This window comes from Pithys albifrons, chromosome 4 (assembly GCF_047495875.1).
Source record: "Pithys albifrons albifrons isolate INPA30051 chromosome 4, PitAlb_v1, whole genome shotgun sequence".
Lineage (NCBI taxonomy): Eukaryota > Metazoa > Chordata > Aves > Passeriformes > Thamnophilidae > Pithys > Pithys albifrons.
The window spans coordinates 23,329,618-23,355,487 of NC_092461.1; the positions used below are offsets into that span (position 1 = coordinate 23,329,618).

General features: G+C 36.4%; 1 protein-coding gene across 1 annotated transcript in view; it reads right to left on the reverse strand.

The window, feature by feature from the left end:
• ABCA13 (ATP binding cassette subfamily A member 13) overlaps nucleotides 1–25,870 on the reverse strand; it is a 161,774-nt gene that overhangs the window by 63,513 nt on the left and 72,391 nt on the right. The window contains exons 31-36 of the mRNA XM_071553007.1: nucleotides 25,197–25,415; nucleotides 22,798–22,994; nucleotides 21,876–22,033; nucleotides 21,255–21,485; nucleotides 16,745–16,835; nucleotides 769–1,015 (exon numbers count right to left, since the gene is read on the reverse strand). Coding sequence (XP_071409108.1) covers nucleotides 769–1,015; nucleotides 16,745–16,835; nucleotides 21,255–21,485; nucleotides 21,876–22,033; nucleotides 22,798–22,994; nucleotides 25,197–25,415 — 1,143 coding nt within the window. The remainder of the gene's footprint in view (nucleotides 1–768; nucleotides 1,016–16,744; nucleotides 16,836–21,254; nucleotides 21,486–21,875; nucleotides 22,034–22,797; nucleotides 22,995–25,196; nucleotides 25,416–25,870) is intronic.

Genomic DNA, 25,870 nt, shown 5'->3' on the forward strand with positions numbered 1-25,870 from the left:
ATCATATCAAAATTATTTCATTTCAAAACACTATATGTGACCATGTAAAAGAAAATTCAATACCTCTATAGCTAAACAAATCTCAAGTCTCCTCATGGCCATCTTTCTCTTTATACACATACATTCCTAACAGTTAGCATGGTTTAAGGGTTTTTGTGTTTCATTCATTCATGTAACAGCCTCATTTTACTTTTATCTGTATATTTGCCCAGTAGAAAAAAGTGACTTACATGTGATATGCACTCGACACAGATTAGTTCAGAGCTGAGCTATACATACTACACATAAAAAGTAAATCAATAAGTAAATAATCTAGTTGATTTCAAAGTTGAACATATAGAAAGTAGGTTCAGTAAGAAGAGCATCAGGCTTTGTTAATACTGTGTGACATTTTCAAACCTGAGAATTATTTTGAGAAAATAGCTTCAGACCTAAACAATTAGTTAAAATGAAGCATGCAAAGGCTTGCTTAAATAGACTTGTGCCTTTACATATAAACAGTCATGGAGGGTATTAATCTGAGTTCAAACTTCTCCAAAGTCTTTGCCCTTTCCTGCAGAAAATCGTTTGCACAAAGCTTTTCTAATTTTATCTTTTCATTATAATAATCTATAAAAATATAGCAAACATCTGAAAAAAACCCCACACAACTATTGTAAAAAGTAACCTATCGTTCTTTCTAGAATACAAAAAGTCTTTACAATATGAGAATTCAAGGGTAAAGGTCCCAGAACCCTGGATACTGATGGTGATGGATGAGCCCTTTACCTAAAGAAGGATTCTGCGTTGTCATAAAGTCTTGGTGTCAGCTTGAGAGAAGGATAATCAATAGCCAGAGGCTTCACACTAAACAGGGCCATTGCCAGTGCAACAAAGAGGACAGGCAACAGCACATTGGAGAGGCTTCCTCTCCAGTCACGCCTAATGTGGTGAAATCTCTTCATCAGAAGGGCAACACTCTGTGGGAGAACAAGACGCACTCCACATACACTTGAGGCCCTTGTAAGTGAGATATCTAAGTGAGACAAAACAAACAAACAAACAAAACCAACCTTTTCACAAACCAGGAAAATCAAATTAGACTTTGCTGTGCTACATTTTCAAATATAGAACATTACAGGTTTTTCTGATAGAATAAAAATACTACATAAGCCTACAATGTTATCCCAAATAGAATACTATAGCCCCATCTCCCACCACCCCCAAGTATAAGTAATTAACTAATTAATTCTTCCTGTAAGGAAAAACAGATATTCGGTTAACACCTCTCTATAGCTCCCCATACACAGGTAAAGGCATACTGAATACACATTTTCCCTATGACTTGAGGTCCTCATCTTCACAGTGGTACAACAATTCCTTGAGCATTGCCTCCTTTGCTGCTAGACAAAGTACTCTGACAAACATGGCCTGTATTAGCATTAATGTCTTTATCCACCTTGACTGAAATTAGTGGCAACTTTTCTACTGAAATTTCAGTGGGTCATCTTCAGAGTATGTAACAGAGTATCACAGATGATCACAGATTCTCATAAAAGCATTCCTTTAATTTCTCTGGTCATATGGGACTGAAAATTTCCCTGTTAGTCAATGCAGTTTGCACAATCCCATCTCATGGGTTGTCCTTCACATTCTCAGGGTAGTGTATCCACAGTTTATTAACATCCACCAATCAATCATTTTCCTGATAGATACTCCCTTAATTTCATTTTGTCATTCTTTGTTAGACAATTATGAACCACACCAATCACTTTAGTCCCAAAAGCCGGCTAGGTCTGTGCAGGCTATTACCAAATTCTCTTGCTTGTAGCCTTGCCCAACCAAATGTCCTTCAGCCTCTTTCCCTCCTCACAGCATAGCAGTGTCTGGTAGATTTACTACCGCAAGTAGTTTCACTATAGCAAGACTGAATAGCCTCTTTATCATAGTGCTCAAAGTCATGCAATATTTTATGAGCCTTTGTTATTCACCTCTTACTATCTTCCCTTCTATATCAAGACCATCCTAACCAGCATTTCCATGTTCCATGTTGTAACAACTACTTCTATATAAGCTCTCAAGTAACCTCAAATTAATGGTCCTACCCTTAGCACAGTTGTTTCTTGATTTACCTGAATTTTAATCCCAGACTCTTTGTAATGTTCTAACAGAGCAGTTTTAGGTAAGAAGTGGGGAAAACAGGATGAAACATTAAACAGAAAAAAACTGAATTTCTGACTGTGACCATTGAGCAAAACTGTTCAAATTCTGTACTCATTTCTCAGTTAAATACAGGTTAATCATTTTCAGTCCCTGCGAAGGTCAGAGATCAAATTTTAAAAAAAAACCCTACACCCAACATATGAAAAACAAAAAATGTCTGGGAATAAACATGGTAAGTTTAAACTGTGTCACCTGAGAGCTCAGCATGAACACAGGACAGGTTTGGTGAATGAAGTAAAAGCAGTATTTATTCTTTTAATTTTGTAACCAAATTATGCTTCATTTTTGTTCCCAGAAAATCCCATAGAACAGAAATTTTCTCTTTAAGTAGCTCTAATCACAGCCATATCTTGCTAATTTGGCAGCTAACACAAAAGGGATTTAACATTTTAAATCTCTGTGCAGAGAAAAAGCAGCTACAGAATTCAGATTCTGGTTCAGCATTCAAGTCCTCCAGTCAAGAAGGGTTACATTTTGGCTTAGAACTTGCTTGTTCTGTAAATTGGACTAGTAGAAGGAGATACTCTTATTAAAAAGGAATTTTTTTGATGCAAACTGCTTATGAATGTATTAAGTTCTTCACATTTTTATGGTAAGACTCCACATAGTTGTCTCAATACAGAAATTAAGACACTTGGAGGCAGAACAATTTTCAAGGTATGAATTTTTTTAGAATAAAACACACCCAGTAAGTGTTTACAGCTGAGCATCCCTGAAATTGCAAAGTATATCATTTCTCATTTATCAAAGTAGCAAAATGGCAGAAAAGAAGCACAGAATGAGATATTATCTGTAGTCCTATACCTGTTCATAGATCATAAGCATGAAATGTGAATGAAAGATGCTTCCAAATATTTGACCCTTTGAATCTCTGAAAGACAACTATGACAGCTACTTGCTTGGGGCAGAAAGGGAAACCAGAGGTGCCACTCACTCTATTTTCTTGACAAACAGAGGAGAGAGAAATTATAACAAACTAATTCAGATTGCAATCTGAAGAGAAACTGTCATCATGCATATAAATAACTGGGTATTTTGTCCAATATCCTGACTCTTACTCAATTTTCATGCCAACGAGCCAAGGCGCATACCAAGAAGACGCAATAAACCATTATAGTGGAAGTACATATTTGTCTCAGGCACTTTTTAAAAAAAACTGATTTGTCTTTTCTAAAACCTCATATATTTGTTATTCAAAATTCTCATGGAAAAAGCTGCCAAATGTCTTTCTGAATTATCTTAAATTTCCATCTTTGTGACCTTGAATTCTGTCATGTCTTTGTGTTTCAGGTAAAAAACAAAAGTCTTGTTTATCTGTTTTGAATTTATTCTATTTGACGACACCGGATAAGCTCTTAAATCTTGCTTTAGGAGACAAGTTATAGCAGTTTCCAATCCATCTTCTGCATAAATAATCTCAACCTTTCAGTCTCCTCTTATAAAAAGTCCTAATCAACCTCACTCACCACTTGTCTCAAGTCCTCTTATATTACCACTGTATCAATCTCAAGATATATTGTCTTCAACACTGATGTCTATGAAACACTACTGATTTATGTAATAGCCTTATGCATTCTTGTACTGATCCACTTGTTTTCTTTATGCATTACACCATTTTTGCCTGACTGCAGCCACACTGTGAAAAGTAGCCTGCACTAGGCTTTCCATAATTGACTCAGTATGGCTTTCAACATTCCCGAAGTATTAAATCACTCTTTCAGCTAGAACCTACAGAATTAATTTTTGCTTCATAATGCTTGTAAGTAGTTCACCACCTACATTTGGTATGTGTGTCAGGATGCATAAAAACAGCATACATTTGTGGGAAAGGACTTTCTGATTATCACTGATGACCATAAAGGTGAGAAGACAAGACCAGCTGACCTTTCTGTTATGAAGTCATTTTTTATGCAGAAAGCTTATGAAAATACCCTCATTAATAATTTAGATCATAGAATTAAAAATCTGACCCAACAGTTAGAAGCTGTCCTGCTTGACTTACTATTGCAATTATCCACTAGAGGTGCAATTATGTTCACAATTAACTTACACTTCCGAATTCATCCAGACTCTCCTTTGTACTATGAAAAAGATTTTTGCTGTTTTCTGATTCAGATAGGTTAATAACAGGGAAACAGAACAGGTCCTAAAATCTAGAAACCAAGATTTTAAAAATGCTTACCTGTAGACTTCTCTAGAACTAGGGGCATAACCAGTTATTGTAAGAGTCTCTAACTAGGTACTAGATAGTTCTGTTTCTCCTGGTTTTTGCAATTCTAGAAAACAGTGTAATTATAATCTTTTTTTTTTGTGGTGCATACGAAAAAATGGGCCATGCAATGACTATGTTAACAGCCGGCAGTAAACATTTTCAATTCTACTTCTGTCATTTTGGCATTCAGACAAGTCATTCAGAGAAGGTCCAGATTTTGGGGAGATAATCCTGGAACTGAAACACCCTGGCAAAACAGCCAAGCTAGCTGGTTGCATTTGGAAGCAGTACATATTGATTAGCTTATCAGAAGTTTTGTGCCAACAAGTAGTTCTAAGTCGAGCAAGTGAACTGACATCATTCTGCATTTCAGCATATGCCATACTGGCATAGAGTAAGTGCTAGCCCACCAATCTGTGCACAGCATTCCATTAGAAGATATAAAAATATCCTTCCCCTTCTTACACATTTGTCTTCTCATTTTAAAAACTACTATAATATTGATTCTGTCTGCAGAAGAATTTTGAGAACTGATTTGCATATATAGAATTTGAATAAAAGGTGTTTTCATGGTGTAAAGTAGAAAAGGAATGCATCTGGTCAGTGTTCCACACTATGATTGATTCTTGCTTATATGTAATAGGGTATGAGCTCTCCCTCTCCAGAGCTGGTCAGAAAAATATGTATTAGGGGGGATTTCACAATAGAAATTCCCTTCTGGCATTTTTACATATAACTCCTCCCATTTCTACCCTGAGGATTTTTAATCTTGAGCATTGTGAATATTTCTTCTAAAAAGCTGATTCCAAGTGTTTCCATCTTAAGAACTTCCTGTCCAGAAAAGCAAAACTTAGAGTGATTCTCTCTTCAATACACACTGATTAATTCAATTAAGTAACATTTTTGAAGGGAAAACATGTGGGTTTTTAATTAAAAATTTAGCTTTACATTCTGGGGCCCAGATTCCAAAATGGGATTCTGTGGGGCCTCAAGATCTTTAAAACAGAGTAATGGAGATCTAGGTAATCATAAAATTCATCAGTAAAATTACTATATTTTAAAGCCAAAGCACTGGTGTCTGTCACTCTGCAACCTTGTGAAGAAACCCCTTCACAACTCAGATCTCACAAGTCATTTTCCTCAAGTCAGACAGTTGAAAAACAAAAGAATTTCATTCTTTTAGCTAAGATATTCTTCAAGATCTGACACACTTAATATTTTATACTTAATTATCACACTGAGGACCACAGAAAGGACAGCATGAACCATGCAACTGATTGTTATTGAAAAATCAAGACAGTATCAGCATAACCAGAAAAGTGTGCTGCATATTTTCTCCAAAGAAACCCCAACATCCAAATCTTACAACCTAAAAACCTGTCCATAGAAAAACTACCAGCAAATTTGTAAAGTAGCCTCTTTAAGCTCCTTATGCTTTTATTTCCTAGAAACAGGGGTATGAGAAAAAGTCATTTGTAGGCAAGACACTTAGGAAAAGAATGAGGAAAATTTCTTTCAAACTACTCATTGTATTTAGAAGAAATATGTTTTACAATCAGGCCTAAACAGAGTAGGTATGATCTACCCACAGCAATGTGTAAGAAGCTGAAGAACTGGAATGACATCATTATACTTAAATCTTAGAGGGAGGACCACTTCACAGTACTCTCACAATCAACTCATTGAAAAGGAGATCTATCTGACTTTCACTGGCTAAACAAAAGACACAGCCATATGAAGTGGGTTTGCGTGCAGCAGGAAAAGTACAAAACATCCAGGAGTTAGAGGACAAAAATTTTTCATCCATAAAATAATTTTCCTTACTGTTTCTTGCTGCATTGTTATCAAAGAGGTGATAGAAATGTACCCTAGCAAGAGTGTTTGATCCTGGACATCCTTGTTTGCATCCAGGATGTTCATTCAGGTTTGTTACAGGTTGTAAACACTTTTATAAAGAATCACATAAAAAGCAAATCAACATACATGTCCAGAGAAGGGCAACAAAGCTAGTGAAGGGACTGGAAGACAAGTTTTTTGAGGACTGGCTGAGGGAGCTGGAGTTGTTTAGCCTGGAGAAAAGGAGACTCAGGGGTGCCCTTATCACTCTCTAAAACTACTTGACAGGAGGCTGCAGCCAGGTGGGGGTTAGTCTCTTCTCCCAGATGCCTAGTGACACGATGAGAGGACATGCTCTCAAGCTACACCAGAGGAGGTTTAGCTTGGATATTAAGAAGAATATATTCACTGAAAGGGTGATTCAATATTGGAATGGGCTGCCCAGGAAGGTGGTGGAGTCACTGTCCCTGGAGGTGTCTAAGGAAAGACTGGACATGGCACTCAGTGCCATGGTCTAGTTGATAAGGCAGTTTTCGGTCATAGTTTGGACTCGATCTTGGAGGTCTTTTCTAGCCTAGTTGATTCAGCCATTCTGATTCTGTAAATTTGTTAACAAAAAATTGAGCTGCAGTCTTTTTGAAATTATTTTGTTGAGAGAGGAGGAACTGTTAAAATGAGGAATTTTCGTCTCACAGTTTCATGTGAAATATGACTGATACAAATACCAATCTAAAATAGTCTGCTCTTCTTGCACCTTAACCCTACCTTCCATGGGACAGCTCTGAGACAGATAACTAGCTGATAACTAGCAGACTGAGAAATAATTAAAATCCAGAGTAACTTTTGAGTCCTGTATAACCCAACTGAAGATAATACATTACAGTTCCCAAAATAACAACCTAAATAGAATACATTCCTAACTTCTCATGAGCTCATTAAATGTAGCAAATGACTATTCCTACCCACCAACCTCTCCAAATTCTGTATAGTTTACTAGGTGAACTTGATCAGAGTCCATATCTGAATCTATGCCTTCTGTAGCCATCCAGCATGAGAGTATGCTGCTGCAAAGATTTACAAAATAGTCAGAACAGATTTTTAGTGTAAGAAAGAACCCAAATCAAGGTATTTATGTTCTTTTCAGACATAACACAGCACCATTCACATTATGAATATCATCTTTTAATTTCAAGAACTTGTATTTTCTCAAAATTGGATCATAGCTGTGAACAATAGACAGATAAGCAACACTGAATGCATGCCAAATAATTCTTAACAATTACATAAACTAGACAAAAAGAATTAAAGTCTAATTTTCCTTTCCTTTACATAGTCATAATTATAGCAAACTTTATAATTCTATTATATGAATGTGAATTTAGATATCTGAAATGCCCATACAAGACACAAAGTAAGGCAATCTCTTGAATTCACATGTAAATAATATTGATGGGTATAGAGAATTTCCTGTCTGTTTTAACCTTCTATTTAATGCAAGAATATTCAGTCTCACATCACTACAAAAACCTATTAAGCTTTGTCATCACTCATGTCAAAATAACAGAAAATTTTCTAAAAATATAAATGTCACACCATGCAATGTGTGTAGTAGGTAAGAATTTTAGAAAAGATGTGCACCACAGCCACTCTCTATTTTAAGCGTAAATTTGGGGGAGCAAGAAAGTCCAAATGGCACTAAGCAAGTAAATAGAATGGTTAGAAAGACAGCAAACTGAGACCTCTTCTTTTAATTTATGGACCTGTTTTACCATCTTACCTTCCCAAACCTATTTGTCTCTTTTATCTACACATTGCATTCAGCCTTAAAACTAGAATGCAGCTGCCAAAGATAGTGAGGATCTGGGTTTTTATCCTCACTATTAGTCTGTAGGGTGTCTGAAACAACAGGACTCGACTTCAGAATGGGTTTCCAAGGTACCACGGCTAGTATAATAAACAATAATAGCTACTACAGCAGCTAGGAAAAAACAACAGCCTCGCTGCTGTTGAAGTGTTAGCTGCTGTCAAAACACCCCTTGCTGTTTTTACTAATATGGAAATGGGTTGGCACATAGCCATAACAGAAACTTGACTGAGCATATATTTATTTTGGAATGTTACACTTCTCGGTTATAAAACTACTGTGATAACTTTCAATGAAGTGAATTAATTTTCTAGTACAAAATAGTCTGTTTTCTTGCCTTCTCCGGCCATAAGCACGCAAATACAGAACAAACATAAAGAAATGGGGGAAAATGGTGTTGCCTTCCTATCCATCATCCTACAGACACCACAGAGAAGCAAATAGGGTTGTTATAGTGACAGCCAAGCTGATCTGATGAATGGCCACCTAAGCTAGTCTGGGCCTGATGGAAGAGGAGGACACATTGCTGAAGGCACTGTTCTCATAATTCATGAATAGAGGGTTTCAATTATTTCTATAGTTGTGATGCCTATAACAATCTCTGTTGTTATATTTCCATGTTTTCTCCTGCTTTGCCTTGATTTATATCACATCTCTACATTTTAGTTGGGACTTTTGCCAGCTCAAACCATATTGAAAAAGAAGCTGAAACTAAAACCCAAGATTTGTGTGGTGAACTCGACTGTGGCCAGGGCACCTTCATCATTATGAGATGGGCATATTCTTCAGAAACAAACAAACAAAAAAGACAAATATTTCACCAGGTGGACAGATTCCTATCATGTCTTGGAAAGGAAAATTACTGCACTTTTGGGAACCCTAAGTCTCTGATTCTGAGTTTCTGCATTATTAACTTGCAACATTAACAACTATGTTAATTTAATTTTCCAGGAGATAATTTTCCAAGTAGATATCCTTTTATTGTAGTACTATCTCCCCTGCAGTGATGCATCTGTAATGAATTTCCATGTTGAGGAGCTGGCAAGTGAAGGAAGAGCTGAAAAACAGGCATGGACTGGTAGCTACAAAATGGAAGCCTATTTGCACCTTCTATGTGTATCCTTTAAAAATACAAAAGTAGAGGGGAAGCACAGTCTAACAGAATTGCAAAAAAAAAAATATTCCAACTGATTTAATATGTGTCAATATGTCTATCTCAGACTTGGCCAAGAGAAAGAATACATTTGCAAACAACAATCAGACATGTCTCCTGCACTAGAATAAACCCTCTCATTACAATAAGCAGCACATTTATTGAGGCTGGTTCCTTTCCTTTCTGGAAGTGTAAATCCATACTCAGAAAGCTGATAGAATTCAACCTACTGAATTCAAATTGTAGACTCAGGTTACAACATTTCAAGATTGAATCCAATGCAGGCAATAGGGCTACAACCCACAGTACTATTGCTGTGTTTTATGGAAAATGAGGGGAAGAAGCAGGGCAGCAATAAGATCTAAATGTTCTTTGTACCACAGCCCACAACATTACATGTGAGACTTAATGCTAAATATCTTAGCATTTTCAAAGGAGACAGATTACATGTAGCAAGGGTCAAAAGAACTATATATTCAAACCCGGAGTTCTCAAGTACTTCCCACTGGAAACTTGCTTCCAGAAAGGGGACTTGTAAGTAGCAGCTGTCCAGCTTTGTACTGCAAATGACTTCTGCCATGCAGCTGCTCAGTTTGTAGTGAGTGGCATTTGGAGACAGAGTATTCAGCACTCTGGAAAAAGCCTCCTGGAATTACTCAGAGAAAACCCACACAGCAAATGGTGCAAACCCTTTCAGCAGGGCCCAGATTTCATCCTGATAGACAAGGACATTAAGAGCCAATAACTTTTAGCATTTGTGCAAGTATTACCTTAATAGAAAAAAAGTACTTGGTCTAAAATATTGCAGTTTCCATAATCAAGAATATTTTTAGACTGATAATAATCAAGAATATTTTTACACTATCTCTACTGGAGTTATTCTATTAATAATAAAATCATATCAAAGTATGTGCAGGGAAACAATTCAAAACAAAGTTCTGCAGGAGGCATGTTTTATTCAAACCTGCAGCTATAGCAAACAATTGGAAAATGTGTTTGATGAATAATCTCTTTCCTCAGGCATTCTGGTATCTCATAAATAGTGGTATTAAACAGCTTCATGGATCTTGATGAACACAACCAACTGCTTCATTTTTTCTAACTCCTCCAATGGATATGGTAACCTAAACAAACTGCAAAATAGATCAAGAGACAGATAGAGAACAAAAATTATATGGCTAAAAATTTCTACCTATACTAAAGTCCATCACCAGGTCTGCTTATCATGAACTCCCATTTATATATCAAAAGAGAAATTAACTGGCAACAGTATAATATAGAATTCTTACCAAGGTGTCACCTTGTGACCTACAAAAGTTTACCACATGAACAGTTGCCAAAAAGAAGTGCAGTCCTAGGTGCTGGCTGCTCAGCTGCCCTTCATACTTAATCAACTTGAGATGTTGTCCCTGTAACTCCTACCAGGGTTTTTTGTTAGTTTTGAGAAATTAAAACCATGTAATCCTGGAGAATGTTGCTAGTGTTGAGAAAACAGATGTGTCAATATTGATAAAGTCTTTGTGGGATTTTGTAACACAAAAGAAATGGTTTAGCAGTAGAGCAGAAAGAACAATTTCACCAAAGGTTTTTCAGTATTCAGAGAATTTAGTTTCAAGTGGAAGCAGCAGCCTCAAAGAGAGTCCTAGTAGCACAACTAAGATATGTAGCACACCTTCTACATACATATGGTATTTACTCATTGGATGTGTAAGATGTTAATAAGATTCCCTGAAGGCCATTCCCTAAGCAGTGTTCCATTTCAGAATGAAAAGTATCCTTACTCCTGATAAGCATATCCTAAAAAAATTGGTCATTTATATTATTTATATGATTGAAGTTAAAGTGTCTGTATTTGCTGGTGTAACCGCATTAATAAAGCAAAACTACGTTTTAAAAAGATTTGTGTGCATGTGTGTACAACTTCATCTGTAAACATATATAAACATATACAACCCAGACACACATGAAAAAATCTATAAAATATGTACTTCAAGAAACCAGAAGAATTTACTTTGCATATAAAACCTAAAGACTAGCTGTTAGCAACAAACATTTTCTGAGATCCTATGTGACTTTGTATGAATTACATAAGTGAAAATTTTCTCCAATATGTAGGTTCTATATTATGAGGGAGCAAAATAATTAGTTTATCTAGCACATGAGATGTAAATTCTATCTTTGGAAAACTCCTACTGCTGAGCAGAGAAAGAGCATAAGCAAATAAGAAGTTCACTGTTTAACGTAGGAAGAAAGTATTACTACAGGTCTAGCAAACGTCACATTAGTGTTACACCAGACAAGCCATTGCTGTTTAAATTTCAGTTGCTTTTCAGAGAACAGGTGATCACATAAACTATATACTTACTAAAGATTTATGAAGGTGTTGAAAATGTGAAAAAGTGCATTCAGATAATTCTGAAAAGCAGTAATTAAACACAGAATTACTGCCTGCCAGATCTCATTTGTCCTCTGAGGAAGAGTTCTACTTGTCTTATATGGTTTTCTATCTCTTATATGGTTTTCTACGTCCTATATGGTTCTTTTTTTTTAAATTACTTTAGAATCACCATAAAATGAAATGGAGAACAAGACTTCTGGTTATTTCATTAAAATACAAGATTTTAAAAGTACCCTTCTTATAAGTAGGTAGCAAAAGTTTCAAAATCTTAATATCAGTCTTCATGTAAGTAGCCACTTCCTCTAAAAAGAGACACTGATGCTTTATGTCCACAGTTTTCTTCTCAGATATCAAATTATACTTTGCAAGGTGAAGCACTGAAATAATTTTTAGGCCATTTTATGCAAATTTTAAAGGGAATTGAAAGAAGAGAGTTCCATTTAAAATCTGATGTTAGAATATGTCTTTAGCTTGCAGCCATTTATTTTCTTCTTTCTTCATCACTTCTGCCCCTACAATAGTTAGAACTATTTCTTAACAGACAAGCATTCCCCATGCATTAAAAAAATAGGCTTTTTAAGAAAACCACTTCTTTATCTTCTGTTTGATAAATTACATTAACTGAGCCCTGATGGTGCTCTTATAAGAACTTCCTGTCAACCTACAATATTAACTCTTTCCTCACTTTCCAAATTCTCAGTTTCTCCTTAAAGATGTCCAAACTTTAAAATGTGGCCACAAAAGTTGCACAGAATATTGTATCATTGATTTCATCAATTTCGAACTGGTAGTCAAAATGACCTCTTCATATCCTTTTGTACATTAAACTCAAATATAAATCATCTTAGCTGTCTTAGACTGCTTCTCCACCAGGATTAGTAGATAACTCAGAGTCAGTGTTTTCCAGGATATTACTCCCCATTACACAGATTTGCCCATGATTTGCCTTCATTAAAGCATGCTTTATTTAGAATGGATTCAGCTTTTCAAGTTATCTGTCTTTAGAACTGGTCTTACTCATCACCTTTCAATAGTTGCCTTATTTTTTCATCAGCAAAGTTATGTTTACTTCAGTATCACTAATGAAGGTAATTAAAAGGCAGAGTTGAAACCCATGGGAATTCACAAAAAGCTCTTCCATTTGAAGTTTCACTATTAATGACTGCTTTTTGTCAGCTACAGTTTCTTAATTAAATTAGCTTTTTGATATGCCTTATAAGCACCGTTCGTGCATTGTTATCTTGCAAATCTCAACAGGAGCAATGTACCATTTTGGCCAATATTGTTCAAAACAGCTACATCAGCTGCTTCAGTTAAAGGTTTAAGCAATAATAAAAACTATTTATGCATCCACCTGTTTCCATGTCCACACTTTCAGAGACTAACTTACCCAAGAATTTCAAAGGCATATAAGCTTTAATATCACTTCTGTTACAATAGCTATTCATATCATATATGCACTAACCTCTCTTTGACTTTTCTAAGCATATTACTACATGCATGGTCTCCATAAAATTATATGACAAGAAATTTCAAATGTTATTTCACTCTGTGAAAAAATATAATTGTATCCATTTTGAAGAGTCTATGGTTTAATTTCCCTGTATCTCAGGTTTCAACTGTATTTTACTGTCAGAAGAGAGTAGATCATATTTGGTATCTCCCAAACATTTCCAAGACATTAATGAATTAATTTGCCTCTTTAGCAAAATATCTGAGTACCTTAATTCTGTAATATTGGGCCTTGAGCGATCCAATGAGACCACTCACTAGCCTATTAATTGATTTTATATATGTTCAGAATATGTTATTTATCCATGATTTGGTAGTCACTTGTTGGACTTGTTCTTAGCTCTCCTGATTATTTGTGTGCAAACACTGCCTGCCGTGGTTTATGATAATTTTATGGAACTTCACAGAACTGGTTTCTCGATTTTCGCAAGGCTGTTTGGCTCCAATGATCTTGTCAAGCAGTCATTGCAAGCTCAGTCTAACCTTTTTTCTGGAAGTTCTACATACATCTACAAAACAATAACCATCTACTGTGTTCTCCAGCTGTGTAGGAATAAATTACGCATGACTGTATTACAATGTATGCATGTACTATGTCTGCACACATAGGCATCCCTGATTTAAAAACAAAATTATAACTGTTCTCATTAAAAAGGTGAGCTTTATTTTGAGTTTTTTTCATTTGAATAAAACTAAAAATTTTGAGTAAGCCTTCCACAAATGGAATAAACTACTAGGTAATACACAGTGTGCTTTGTATCTTTAAATTTACCAGTATTAAAATTGTTGCAATTAATTTAATTAATAGACTGCTACTTACCTCTAACATTTGCATTTAGAAAGGGTCAAATAATTCTGAGTTTACTTTACATTATTTTGGTGTGTTGACCATAAGCAGCAGACAAGTACCACATAGTGCTCACCTCCACTCCCCCTCCTCCAGCAGGATGGGGAAGAGAATAAGAAGAGAGAAAGTGAGAAAAATTCTGGATCATGATAAAGGCAGTGTAAACAGTAAAGGAAAAGGAAAGGAAAATAAATCCCAAGCAAAGAAATAAACAAACAAGCAAACAAAAAATCCCAAGTGATTCAAAGGCAATCACTCACCACCTTCCTCAAGTAGACATGTTCACCCAGTTTGGTATCAATGGCTACCTCCTCAAAAAAAACCCTTCTCTCAGTTTCTATTGCTAAGCATGGCACTATATGATATTGAATAACTCTCTGATCAATTTGGTTCAGCTATCCAGGTCATGTCTCTTCCCATCTCTTACTCACCCTCAAGCTCACTCACAATAGGGAGGGGGAAACTGAAGTGGAAAAAGGAAAAGCCTTGACACTACAAATAATGCTCAGCAATAGCCAAACCACTACTGTGTTATCAACACTGTTTCAGTCAGAAATCAGAAAAACAGCACCACAGAGGATGCTAAGAAGGAATTTTATTTAATTCCAGTCAGACACGGTACATAAAAACACTGTAAAATATAACTAGAAGTTATTAAAGCTGTGACTTAAGTGAGATGCTGAAATGATGTATCTTGCCTCTTTTTTGCATTGGTCATCAGCCCAAATCATATACTGATTTTCTGCAGTTTCATTAGGAAGAACATACATACCACTCCACTACACCTCCTAGCCTAGGAGACAAGAGACAATATTTTGTTTTTTATACAATCCTGACAATTTAAGGGCTCAGCAGCAGTAAAGGATAGCCAACACCCCCACTTGTCCTCAGATCTGTGCTTTGTCAAAGCATCTCTCTAGTCCAAATTCCTTTACAAATCAAATAGTAGCATCCTGTGATCTCCTCAATAATCCCAGCTGTTTGCTCTAGGGGGTTTTGAAAATTCATATGACTGCTCTGACAACAGAAAGTTTGACTGCCTTTGAATCTGCCTTCAAAGACAAAGTTATACAGGTCAAGTTATTGCCCATGGAGTATTCTGGTTAGCTTTGACAATGACAGATACCTTTCATGACCATTTCCCAAATCCCTTATGCCTACACTTCACAACTGTCCTTAATGACGAATGACAGTGATCTGCAACGAATGACAATTTTCCAGTACTCTCATCCCCAAAGAAATGGCATTATCATCACATTTTCTTGCTACATTTTATCAGACTGAAAAAACACAGTCTGATTACTAGATTCTTTATTGATGTAATAACTTAAGCAAATACCATTTATGTGTTTTGAACTACCAATGAGAAAGTATATCATGTTCTTAGGTAGACTATACTCTATCTTCATTACTTTAGGAACTGTAAATCTTACTCTTTAATGAAAATTCAATCAGGAGAAGACAGACTGTTTTGATTTGAAATTGGTTCAGATGTTCTAGCTGAGTCTTGAAGAAATAAACAACCGACTGCTATAAAATAAAGGAATATTCAAAACTATTTTGAATGTGCGTCTCATTCTCACCACTGACAGGAGTGGCAATTTTATTTGCTTAGTGAGGTGTTGGTTTTACTTTTATGCAATTTCATCTCCACTGATTCAACAGGGACTGAAATAGTCCAGCAAAAAGACCCTTAAGAAAAAGTCATCCAGTCAAGTTTGCACTTTGTGAGAAATATATCACCTTAGCCCCCAATTCTTGGCAATGATTATTTATTACTGGCAGATCCAATTGAATTTATCTTAACAAATAATGCAAGCTTGGCTCAAAATTCTTATTTCCATTACTGTAAGCTATACATTGAAGGTGCACAGACCAGGACCTTTCTGTAGAAACAAACCAAAAGGAACTGCATATAAAACTGAATGTTTGACATCTAACCAAAGACAACTATAATCTAGATATACATATTCAAATGGAAAGAAAGATGTTGTGTATAGAAGCACGAAAATTCCAGGAACAATGAGAAAATATTCATCAGCTTGATAGGCACTGACACTAGAGAACATGAGCTTTGTGTTTAGTAATGACAGGACATCAGTGCCTTATAAGAAGACTCTTTAAAGAACAAGCTTCCTGAGTTTTCAGAAATGTTAACGGGGACCTCCTACCAGGCTTGTGGCAGGAAAATAGAATGAAGGAATTTGTTTCAAAACAAACATGTACAGGACCCTAAAATAGCCCACCACTTGAGAGGAGACATGATCTTCTACTATAAGGGAAACCAGCTTTTTTTTTTCCTTTCATTTGCACATCATTGAACAAGAATGCACTTTATAGTAGCTAATAAATTTTTTTATCTCTGGCATATATCAGCAATATTTATCCACTCTTATTATGAAAAAAAACAGGGAAATTAATTGCCAAGGATGGGTATGTAGCAATAAGTTAATGCTGATGCAGTGAGTGAATACTAGTGTGCATGTGTATACAGAAAGGTGCAAAGATGACTGTGAAATGACAGAGGTAAATCACAGATGACATATAAAAACGTACTACTCAAGGCAGGTCATGTCACACGCACAAAGAAGGAACTACCAGATGGTAGCAGGCAGGATTCTCCATTTGCTTGTGCATTCCTCAACTTCTTGCATGTTTATATTTGCATTTGTGATCTTTATAAACCAGTTACTTCAGAAGGTCCATATTTTTTTACTTACAGACTGATTCAGTACCATTTGTATGGTTCAAGTGTTCTGCCTGTGGAACGCAGGGCATCTTCTCTGAGTCCTGCAGAAGCTTCAGAAACACCTTTCATGAAATAAGAAAAAAGTAATTTAGAATCCATTTTCTAAAAACTATTTTCTCTTTATGTATATTCCAAACCATCCCGACTGTTCAAAATTAGTAGTGACTGCTGTAGCCACTCTGATGAAATATGACTGTAACATTAGTCAAGCTGGAGATGGTGGGTATAAGGGGAATGAAATAAAAGCCAATAGATACAAAAAGACTTACGCAAAGAATTGCTGACCCTTACATACTATTATCTGCAAAGATTTTTCAATAGACTGTCTGCCCTTGATTGACTTTTTATATGCTCCTAAGGTGTGGTATGTGTTGGAACTTGGTTACTGCAGTTTATACCAAGGACATGTTGACGGTTCCCTTCTGATGCTCCAGATATAAATCTGTGAACACAACTAGAACTTCTAGCAAAGAATTGTAATTATACAACCAAAACTAATGTACAAAACCCTACAGAACTGAGAATCTACAGATTCTAGGGAAGTCACTCGGGAAGTGTCCCTAGATCTTGGCAAGCATGTGGGGTAATAATGTTATTGAAAGATATTCAAAGAACAATACAATCATTGAGCACAACCAAGATGAACAGAGTCCTGTAAAACTAATATTATGGAGAGGACCAGGCAACAATCTGTGCTATGTAGCAAAAAATTAAGCATGCACACCCCAAACTGGGAGAAGTTGGTAAGATACTGTTACCCAAAATTGCCATGGGAAAAAGTGAAATTATTTTTTCGTAAAAGCAACAATGTAAAACTTTGCACTAGATTAAAATTCAATGGTTGAATCTTCCTAAGCAGGGGAACATACCTCAGAAGGGAGTCACAGTTGACACTATAAAAACCCAGCAGGATTCACCAATTTCATAATCATGAGATCTATTTAAGTGGTATATACACTTTTGTCAAACAGATTTGTGTTCTAGCTACTATTTCTTGCCTAATCCTTTCTCACAGTTCTGTCCACTGAAAGGCCTTTGAACTTCTAGACAGATACTTCATTTTTGGTCACTCAGCCTTGCAGAAGCTTGAACAGCTTTCATAGTTAGTCTTATTCATACACCCTCCACTTCTTGCAAGCTCAAATGAAAAACAAAATTAAAATTTTCTCATCTTAACCTGAACTGAAATGTAAACAATGATCTAAGAACTTCAGATACAAAGAAAGAAAAGAAAAATTTACAGAAAGTACAGGTACTGTGAGCATCTCTAACTGAACAGAAAAAGTAAACCCAAGTTTTGCTTTGTATTCATGAAAGTCTTGCTTTTTCTCTCTGTTTGGGTTGAGTTGCAAGACTTAAATTATACCCACAGTGCAACTTTCAGAAATCATTAAGAAACCATTTATTTCTTCCCACAAAAGAACCTGATATCAGCTATAACAAAATATTCCTTGTTTCCAAGGAGCTCATACAATAGATAATAAAACTCCATCAATATGAAGTACTTTATAGCTTTTGAAAGATACTTCTTGCCTTGCTGAGGTCTCACAGTTATATAAACCGTATTTTGCTTAGTCAATATAATTGTCATGTAACAGTGGTTATTGATTGCGTTTGTTACCTGCCAACTTTCAGGGAACACTTTCAGCCATTTACAACTGCAAGGCCAGAAATATCTGGCCTGACATTTCTGTATTGGACCCTGGAGGCATATCCTGACAGCCTAAAGCCACATTCTAATTTGTTGCCTTGGACTTACTTGCTGATGGCTCTGCACACCAATTCTTTCAAGCAAACCAAACTAAAATGAACCAACTGAATCACAAAACATGAATCACTGAATATTCTGGGTTGGAAGGGACTTTAAAGACCATCTAGTTTCAACCCCATTGCCATGGACAAAGATACCTTTCACTAGACCAGGTTTCTCAGAGCTCCGTCCAGCCCAGTCTCTAACATTTCCAAGGATGGGGCATCCACAACTTTCCTAGGTAACCCATTCTAGTGCCTCATCACCCTCACAGAATAGAATTTCTTCCTAGTATTTAATCTAAACCTACTCTACTTCAGCTTGAAGCCATTCCCCCTTGTCCTCTCACTTAAGTACCTTTCTCTCTTGTAAAAAGTCTTGTAAAAAGTCCCTATGCCTCCTTTCAGGTACTGGAAGGCAGCAATTGGGTCACCCTGAAGCCTTCTTCTCTGCAGACTGAAAAAGTCCAATTCTTTCAACCTTTTCTCATATGAGAGATGCTCCATCCCTGTAATCATCTTGGTGGCCCTCCTTTGGACTTGCTCCAACAGGCTGATGTCCTTCCTCTGCTGAGGACTCTTGAGCTGGATGCAGCACTCCAGGTGGGATCTGACCAGAGCAGAGGAGAGGGGCAAAATCCCCTCCCTTGCCCGGCTGGCCACGCTGCTTTTGGTGCAGCCCAGGACACAACTGGCTTTTGTGAGTGCACATTGCTGGGTCACGTCCAGCGTCTCAACCACCAGCATTCCCAAGTCCTTCTCAGCAGGGCAGAAATATTTCAAGGAGGTATATGGCTTTCCCTGGAATATTTTGAGGCAAACTCTGAGGTCATTTCAAGGAAGAGAATTTAAAGTAATACTCAGTTAACAAGTTTCAACACATCTTATTTTGCAAAGACAATTAATTATTTTGCTCTCTCGTCAAAGCAAAGCAAGAAAGCAATAACCTTCAAAATCTCCAGAGCTGTCAGAGAGTGAAACAGCATCCTCCAGAGAGCTCTTAGTCTATGTTTAATTTAATTAACCACCTTCCATTCTCTTTTTGGTTCTGTTAACATTTTGGATTACAAGCATTATAAAATTCACAGATAAAAATGGTTAGAAAAGATACCTAATGCCTAAAATGAACCAAATGTAATATTAGTGAGATATGAAAGTGTCAGAAACTGATTTGTTTCAACTTCAAGTTTCCTTTGAAATATGAATGGAAGTCCAGATTTTCTTGAAGAATACGATTTTTAGAGAGTGAGAGTTTCCCTTAGGCTGATGGTGAGTGCATAAGAGAACAAAAAGAAAGGTTAAAATAAAATTTATAACACATTTCTTCCTTTAAAGTCAGTGTTCTTTGTTTCCAGACTGAATAGATTAAATAGTGCTATTATGTGCTATCCATTTAGTTCCCAATGCAAAGAGGCTTTTGATAAGAGAATGGAGAATTGGCGTTGTAACAACCACTAATGATGAGATGCAAAAATGACAGAAATCAACCCAAGTGAATACATTAAACCTTCAAGCTTCAGAATGATCCATTAGTATCTAATACCACATTTAAAGCTGTTTTTAAACTTCCCCTTTACAAAACAGCTAAAAGCAAGCTCTCAACTGAGCAATAGACTGAGCACACTCGGAAGCTTTCTCAAATCAATGACAACTTCACATTTACTTTATACATGTCAGTTCTGGAAAGTCCTATGCCATCCTATGGGGATGTAATCCAAAAGTATTCTCAGTATCTACAATGTCTTCAACTCTATAAAGTTTGGTGGTGAACAGTATTCTTTCTTATCACGTTAAACACACTACATATGAAAATAACAGGAGCAGGAAAGGATTTTACTTCATAGCATTATGTAAAATGCTTATTAAACTTGTAAATTATGAAAGCTGATATGAGTCTCCTATCATCACTCAAAGAAGTGATCTTTTTTTTTTCTAAAGGACCTATAATACAGTACTTGAACAGTGGTGGTTTAGAGAATCTTGATATTTAGATGTTATAGATGGGATAAATACAGTCCAAAGAAAGTAACTTCTGATAATTTGTGGCAATTTATAGAGTGGTAAATTCAGAAGCGAAGATCCATAACAGAGTTTTTTCCTTTGGCCATTTGGTACATATGCACACACATATATACACCTAAGTGTGTATATATATTCATGTATACACATATGAAAGTCTCTCTCAATATACACTGAAAATATTCTTTAGGTATTTCACCACACAGTTTGGCCAAGTCCTAAACTTTAGAACTTTTACATCAGAAAGTATTCTCAGCAATATTTTTTCATTCCAAAGAGCCACCTGAACTGAAGCTCCAGCCTCGCAAGTTCAAGCTTGTTCCAATGCTACAGGCTTAGGACAAGAGTTTTTCTCATTAAATCAATGACACATTAGATTTTCCTTTAGTTAATTCAGAAACAAACATTTAAGACTTACACATGTCATCAGTCTTTACATCAGATTCTTGAAATAAGAAATATATCATAGTAGAGTGGGTGCTGAAATTAACCGCAAAGCAAAACCATCAGGTATAGATTTTGCCTAATTTGTTTGTTTGGGGGTTTTGGGGCGGAGTTGTTTGTTTGCTTACTTAAAAAAACAAAACAAAAAACCCACGTGCTTCTCACAAGAAATTATTGTGCAATATTAAAAACAAAATTAAGAGTAGCTGGAAGCTATTACAGTATCCTCTAATCAAGAAAATGCCATTACACAGAAAAACTAGAAGTACCTCTTCCAAAGTTGTGTCAGAAATGCCATAGCCAGTCACATGTAGATGCTGAAGGCTTTGATCTAAAGCCTGAAAAAGACCTTTAAGAGAGGTCTTATCTGCACTTTCTGGAATCACATAGGTCAGCTCAGTCCCACTGTTCTCTTTCAAGAAGGCTTCTGGAATGTGAGTCTGTACCAGAGATGTGACACGAACAATATGCTTAGGATCCTGAATTTCAAACATAGATGGCTGTGAGGAAAGAAACATAATCATGCACAAAAAATAAATATTACCAGAAATGGTAGATTTGATACTAGTGTTCATGGAGGAAAATTTCCACTGATGAAACTGCATCACATCTGGGATGGAGAGACTACTTCCCAGAAATGAAGAACAGTGAGATAAAGTCCTTTTCAGCTAAATATTAACATTCTTCATTTTCAGAGATGAGATTATATTAATCAAAATAATAATACCCATCCAAAACAACTAAGAAACCCAATAAAAACATGTTTTGCTGGCTCTCTAATAATCTATATCACATATTACTTCCTGGCAGGGACATACAGCTCCTTAAAATACACACAGCTATCACTTGGCAGCCACTGTTAAGTTCTGTACAGTACATTTTTAAGATACCTTTTTTATGAGCGTTAGACTGTGTCCCTGGCCGTATGTTTCTCTCAGATAAGAGGGAGAACCACAGCACCTCAGCTGGCCACGCTGCAGGATGGCAATGCGGTCACTGAGTACCTCTGCCTCATCGAGATGGTGAGTGGTAAAGATCAGAGTGCAACCTGCATCAGAAAGATGGGTACAGTCTACAAAACCTTCTTTCTTGGCAAACACCACTTGCTTTCACGAGACTCCTTTAACCTTAAGGGAGAATGTTTCAGGACTCTTAAAAACATAACTGCAGGACACAAAATCTGCAGTCAGATTTAAAATTTGAGTTAGATTCAGGTCTAAACTTCCTTTGTCCTGTGTTATACATAGCAAGCAGTATTAAGCCATTAGAACCTCTAGCTGTTTTAAGAGTTTCAGGAATTCCTTAAAACAATGTTACAGCAGTGTCTGTTTCAATAGATCACTCACTGCAAATGATTACATCTAATTGAGTGCTCACTAGATGAAGAATTTGCTTCCCACAATCAATTTTTGACCTTATGGCACTTAAAAAATTAATGTCGAAGATTGACTGATGAGTCTATTTTTATTAGAAGTATGTACACATCTACATACAGATGTATGCAAAATGGGAAATGGAAACCAGAAGGTAATTTTGAGAAGCTGAAGAGAGGGAATAACTTCAGAACAGGTCTCAGAACTAAGCTCAGTTTTCTTTTAGATTGTGCATCCTTCTGTGTGATAGCAGATAATGCTTGCAATCTCATTTGGCTGCCTTAAAGTTTCCAAGTTCAATTAAATGTTTCCTCAGAAATTAATGTATGTAATTTCTGATAATATTTTGCCTATACTTTGACTACCCAGTTGAAATTGATTGGAACAAAATTCCAGAATAGAAAATAAGAAGTGAATCATGTGTATAATGTATTTGTACCAGCTTTGTACTTCAGAAGAACATCCCAGATACCACGGCGTGAACATGGATCTACTCCACTGGTGGGTTCATCTAGAACAACTGTCTTTGAGTTTCCAATAAAGGAGATGGCAATTGACAGCCTCCTTTTCATTCCCCCAGAAAGAGCTCCAACAGGTTTGTACTGATGTTGGGATAAATCCACATCTTCCAGAGCTCTGAAACAGGAGTACAGAAACGGGACCAATTTTGAAAAAGTTGTTGGGTCACATCATGTCCACTCAGAGGAGAGTTACAGAAAACTCACTGTAAATGGAAAGTGATAAAATCACTACCTCTGACTGATTATACAGTTTGATGCCAAAATGAAATATGAAAACAGATATCCTTTTACGTACAAAGCATAAATGCTCATCATCATCTGATGCAAAAATTCTGAATAAATATTGTGCAGGATAAGTAAAGAAAATTTTTAAATTAAGACAAAAAATAACAGTTTGTCCAGCTTCAGCAAACTCCAGATTATAGTCCCTTTAAACAACAGTGAAGACTGATAGTTTCAGAACTCAAGCCATGCTTCAGGTTTTGCAACTACATAAAGAACCTTAGAGGACACCTTAGTTTTCAGGAAATGTGTAGTCATTTTAAGTAAATAACGTAATACTGCTGCTCTTTTTCCTTCTTCTTTTAGAAGATATATTTTTGTGAAATAAACAGATAAGTAATGCCTGGGTAGAATAATACCACCTAATCTAACCTAATCCAATTCCTGTGTTCAGGATCAGGAGCTCCCTTACAGATGTTGCCAATTGAGCCCTTGCCCTCTGATGATGATCCTGCACCTGAACAGTGTGAGGAAATAGTCTCAATAAAGGCAGCACTGTAAGACCATCGATTTATTGTTCATCACTCTGAACATCCAGTCACTGACCTAAGAGCTTTCAGCTGTTATCAGCCTGGGAAGCAAGACATAAAAGGCTCAACAGTCCTAAACTAAGCTCCTGAATCATTTGAGCAAATATGCAGTCTGTAAGCCATGCCATTTACCCTGATAGAATTTCTCATTTTTGAGACACCAGGTTTATATAATTGTTCTATAGATATATATTGAGAATAATTATTCTTAATCTCTCTAGAAGCCTGCTAGAATCTTGTTTCATTCTTTTGTTGCTTTTCTAATTTCTCTGAAGTCTTTTAAAGCATTTGTTGCCTTTAAAAATAATTTAATTTTTCTTAGTAGCAAGGCCTGCAGAGTCCTGAGTGTTCTCATGTGCCATTACTATGACAGACTGCTACTGAAATTACAATTCATACCATACCATTACATTCATTACCATAAAATATAGAATATTACTTAGCATAAATTTTAAACCAAGTACTACATTTGGTTTTTCTCTGTTATTCTAGAGAATTGTTTCTATTATTTCTAGAGAGAATCTAGAGTCCCACACCAGAGTCTGTCCTGGTCAAAATTTAAAAGTAGCAGGTTTTTATGATAGCTACCAAAAGGGAAAGCCACTTTGCCACAAATGCCTCTGCATATGCCTAATTGTACACTGAAGGAGAAGTCCCATCAACTTGGCAGTTATTTCCATTGAAGTGTGTAAATGCCCAGCTCTTCACAGAGTCTAGCATGAATCAGAAGGTAAACAGAAAGTATTTAAACTGACACACTGTTAGAAAAACTACATTTTATTCCTGAAGTAGAGAAAATGCACTTTGCTATGTGAACAAGATTTCAGCTTGTACAGTTTCCTAGTAAAATGCAAAAATAAGATCTAGTCCTTTATCAAAGTATCAGCACAAAAACACTAACAAACGTTTTCAACCTGACAAATGACAAATCCTCTGAGGTAATGTCAGAGCTCTGATTTGTTTTTCCTATTGGATTATTTGGTTTCAACCCTTTTATTTATTAAAAATATTTCAAGGCTGGATTTGGCAAAGGAAAACATGATGGTTCATTTAAAATATTGTAACAAAGGCTGTTTTTACCTGTGTTTTCTTGTTTTCTAACCTTCCCTCTACTGCAGAAAGGTTAGAAAACACAGCAGTTTACTTTCTATCTTCCTCTCCAGCAAGGAGAGAGGTAAGGCAGACAGTGTGAGGCAAGAACCCCTGCAGCTGCTGCAATGCCAACCATCTCCACTCCAGCCAAAACGTTATTTGATAGTCCAGCATACCAGGTTTTTAAACATTGACAGTTCCATTAGAAATATATTCAAGTAAGTGCTAGACCCTAGGAAATCTATTTTCAAGGCACGATTCAGAACATGTCATGTGACATAAAATCATGAAACGTTGCAGATCCCATTGGCTTTTGCTCGCAATTTCTTGCATTGCACTTTCTTATTAGAGTGGCTTGCAACAGTCATTACCAATTTACTAGACAGACTTCAACAAATGAAAGGGACACTTACCCAGTGACTTGCTCATTCAACTGTTCCTTTGTCCATCCAGGTGCCTTCACTGCTCCGTAAAGCAGTAGATGTTCTCGCACCGTAAGTGCGTTGAACAGGACATCATACTGTGGGCACACCCCCAGCTCTGCCCTGATGGCAGCCAGATCAGTACGGATGTCCTTTCCATCAACAATAATGGTACCAGAGCTTGGTGGGTACAGACCAGTCAACAGTGATCTAAGAAAAAAATATATTCAGCAAGATAATGTGCAATGACTCTATTACATAGCTCATTATCTGGATTTCCTGAGGCATGTCCTAGCATCCTTAGAGAACACCAATTAAGTCAAGTATACTTATAGACACATCACTAATGTTTTGGGTTTGGGTTTTGTTATTTTGGGGTTGGGGGGGGGGAGGATTGGAGAGGAAGTTTGGTTTGGTTTGGGGTTTTTTGGTTAGTTGGTTGGTTTTTTGTTTTGTTTTTTAAACATGATCGCAACAATCCTCCATTTCCCTTTTTCCAGAACAAAATCCATTTTTTTTTCCTCAAACAGAAATAATAGGTGATTGTCTCCTTTTTCACATGGGTATTCCATTTGGAGTATTTCCAAGTTAGGTACCACCTTGCATCACTGGTTTGATGACAGCTGATCATAGCTAACATAAAGGTAGAAATATAGACTTCTTAC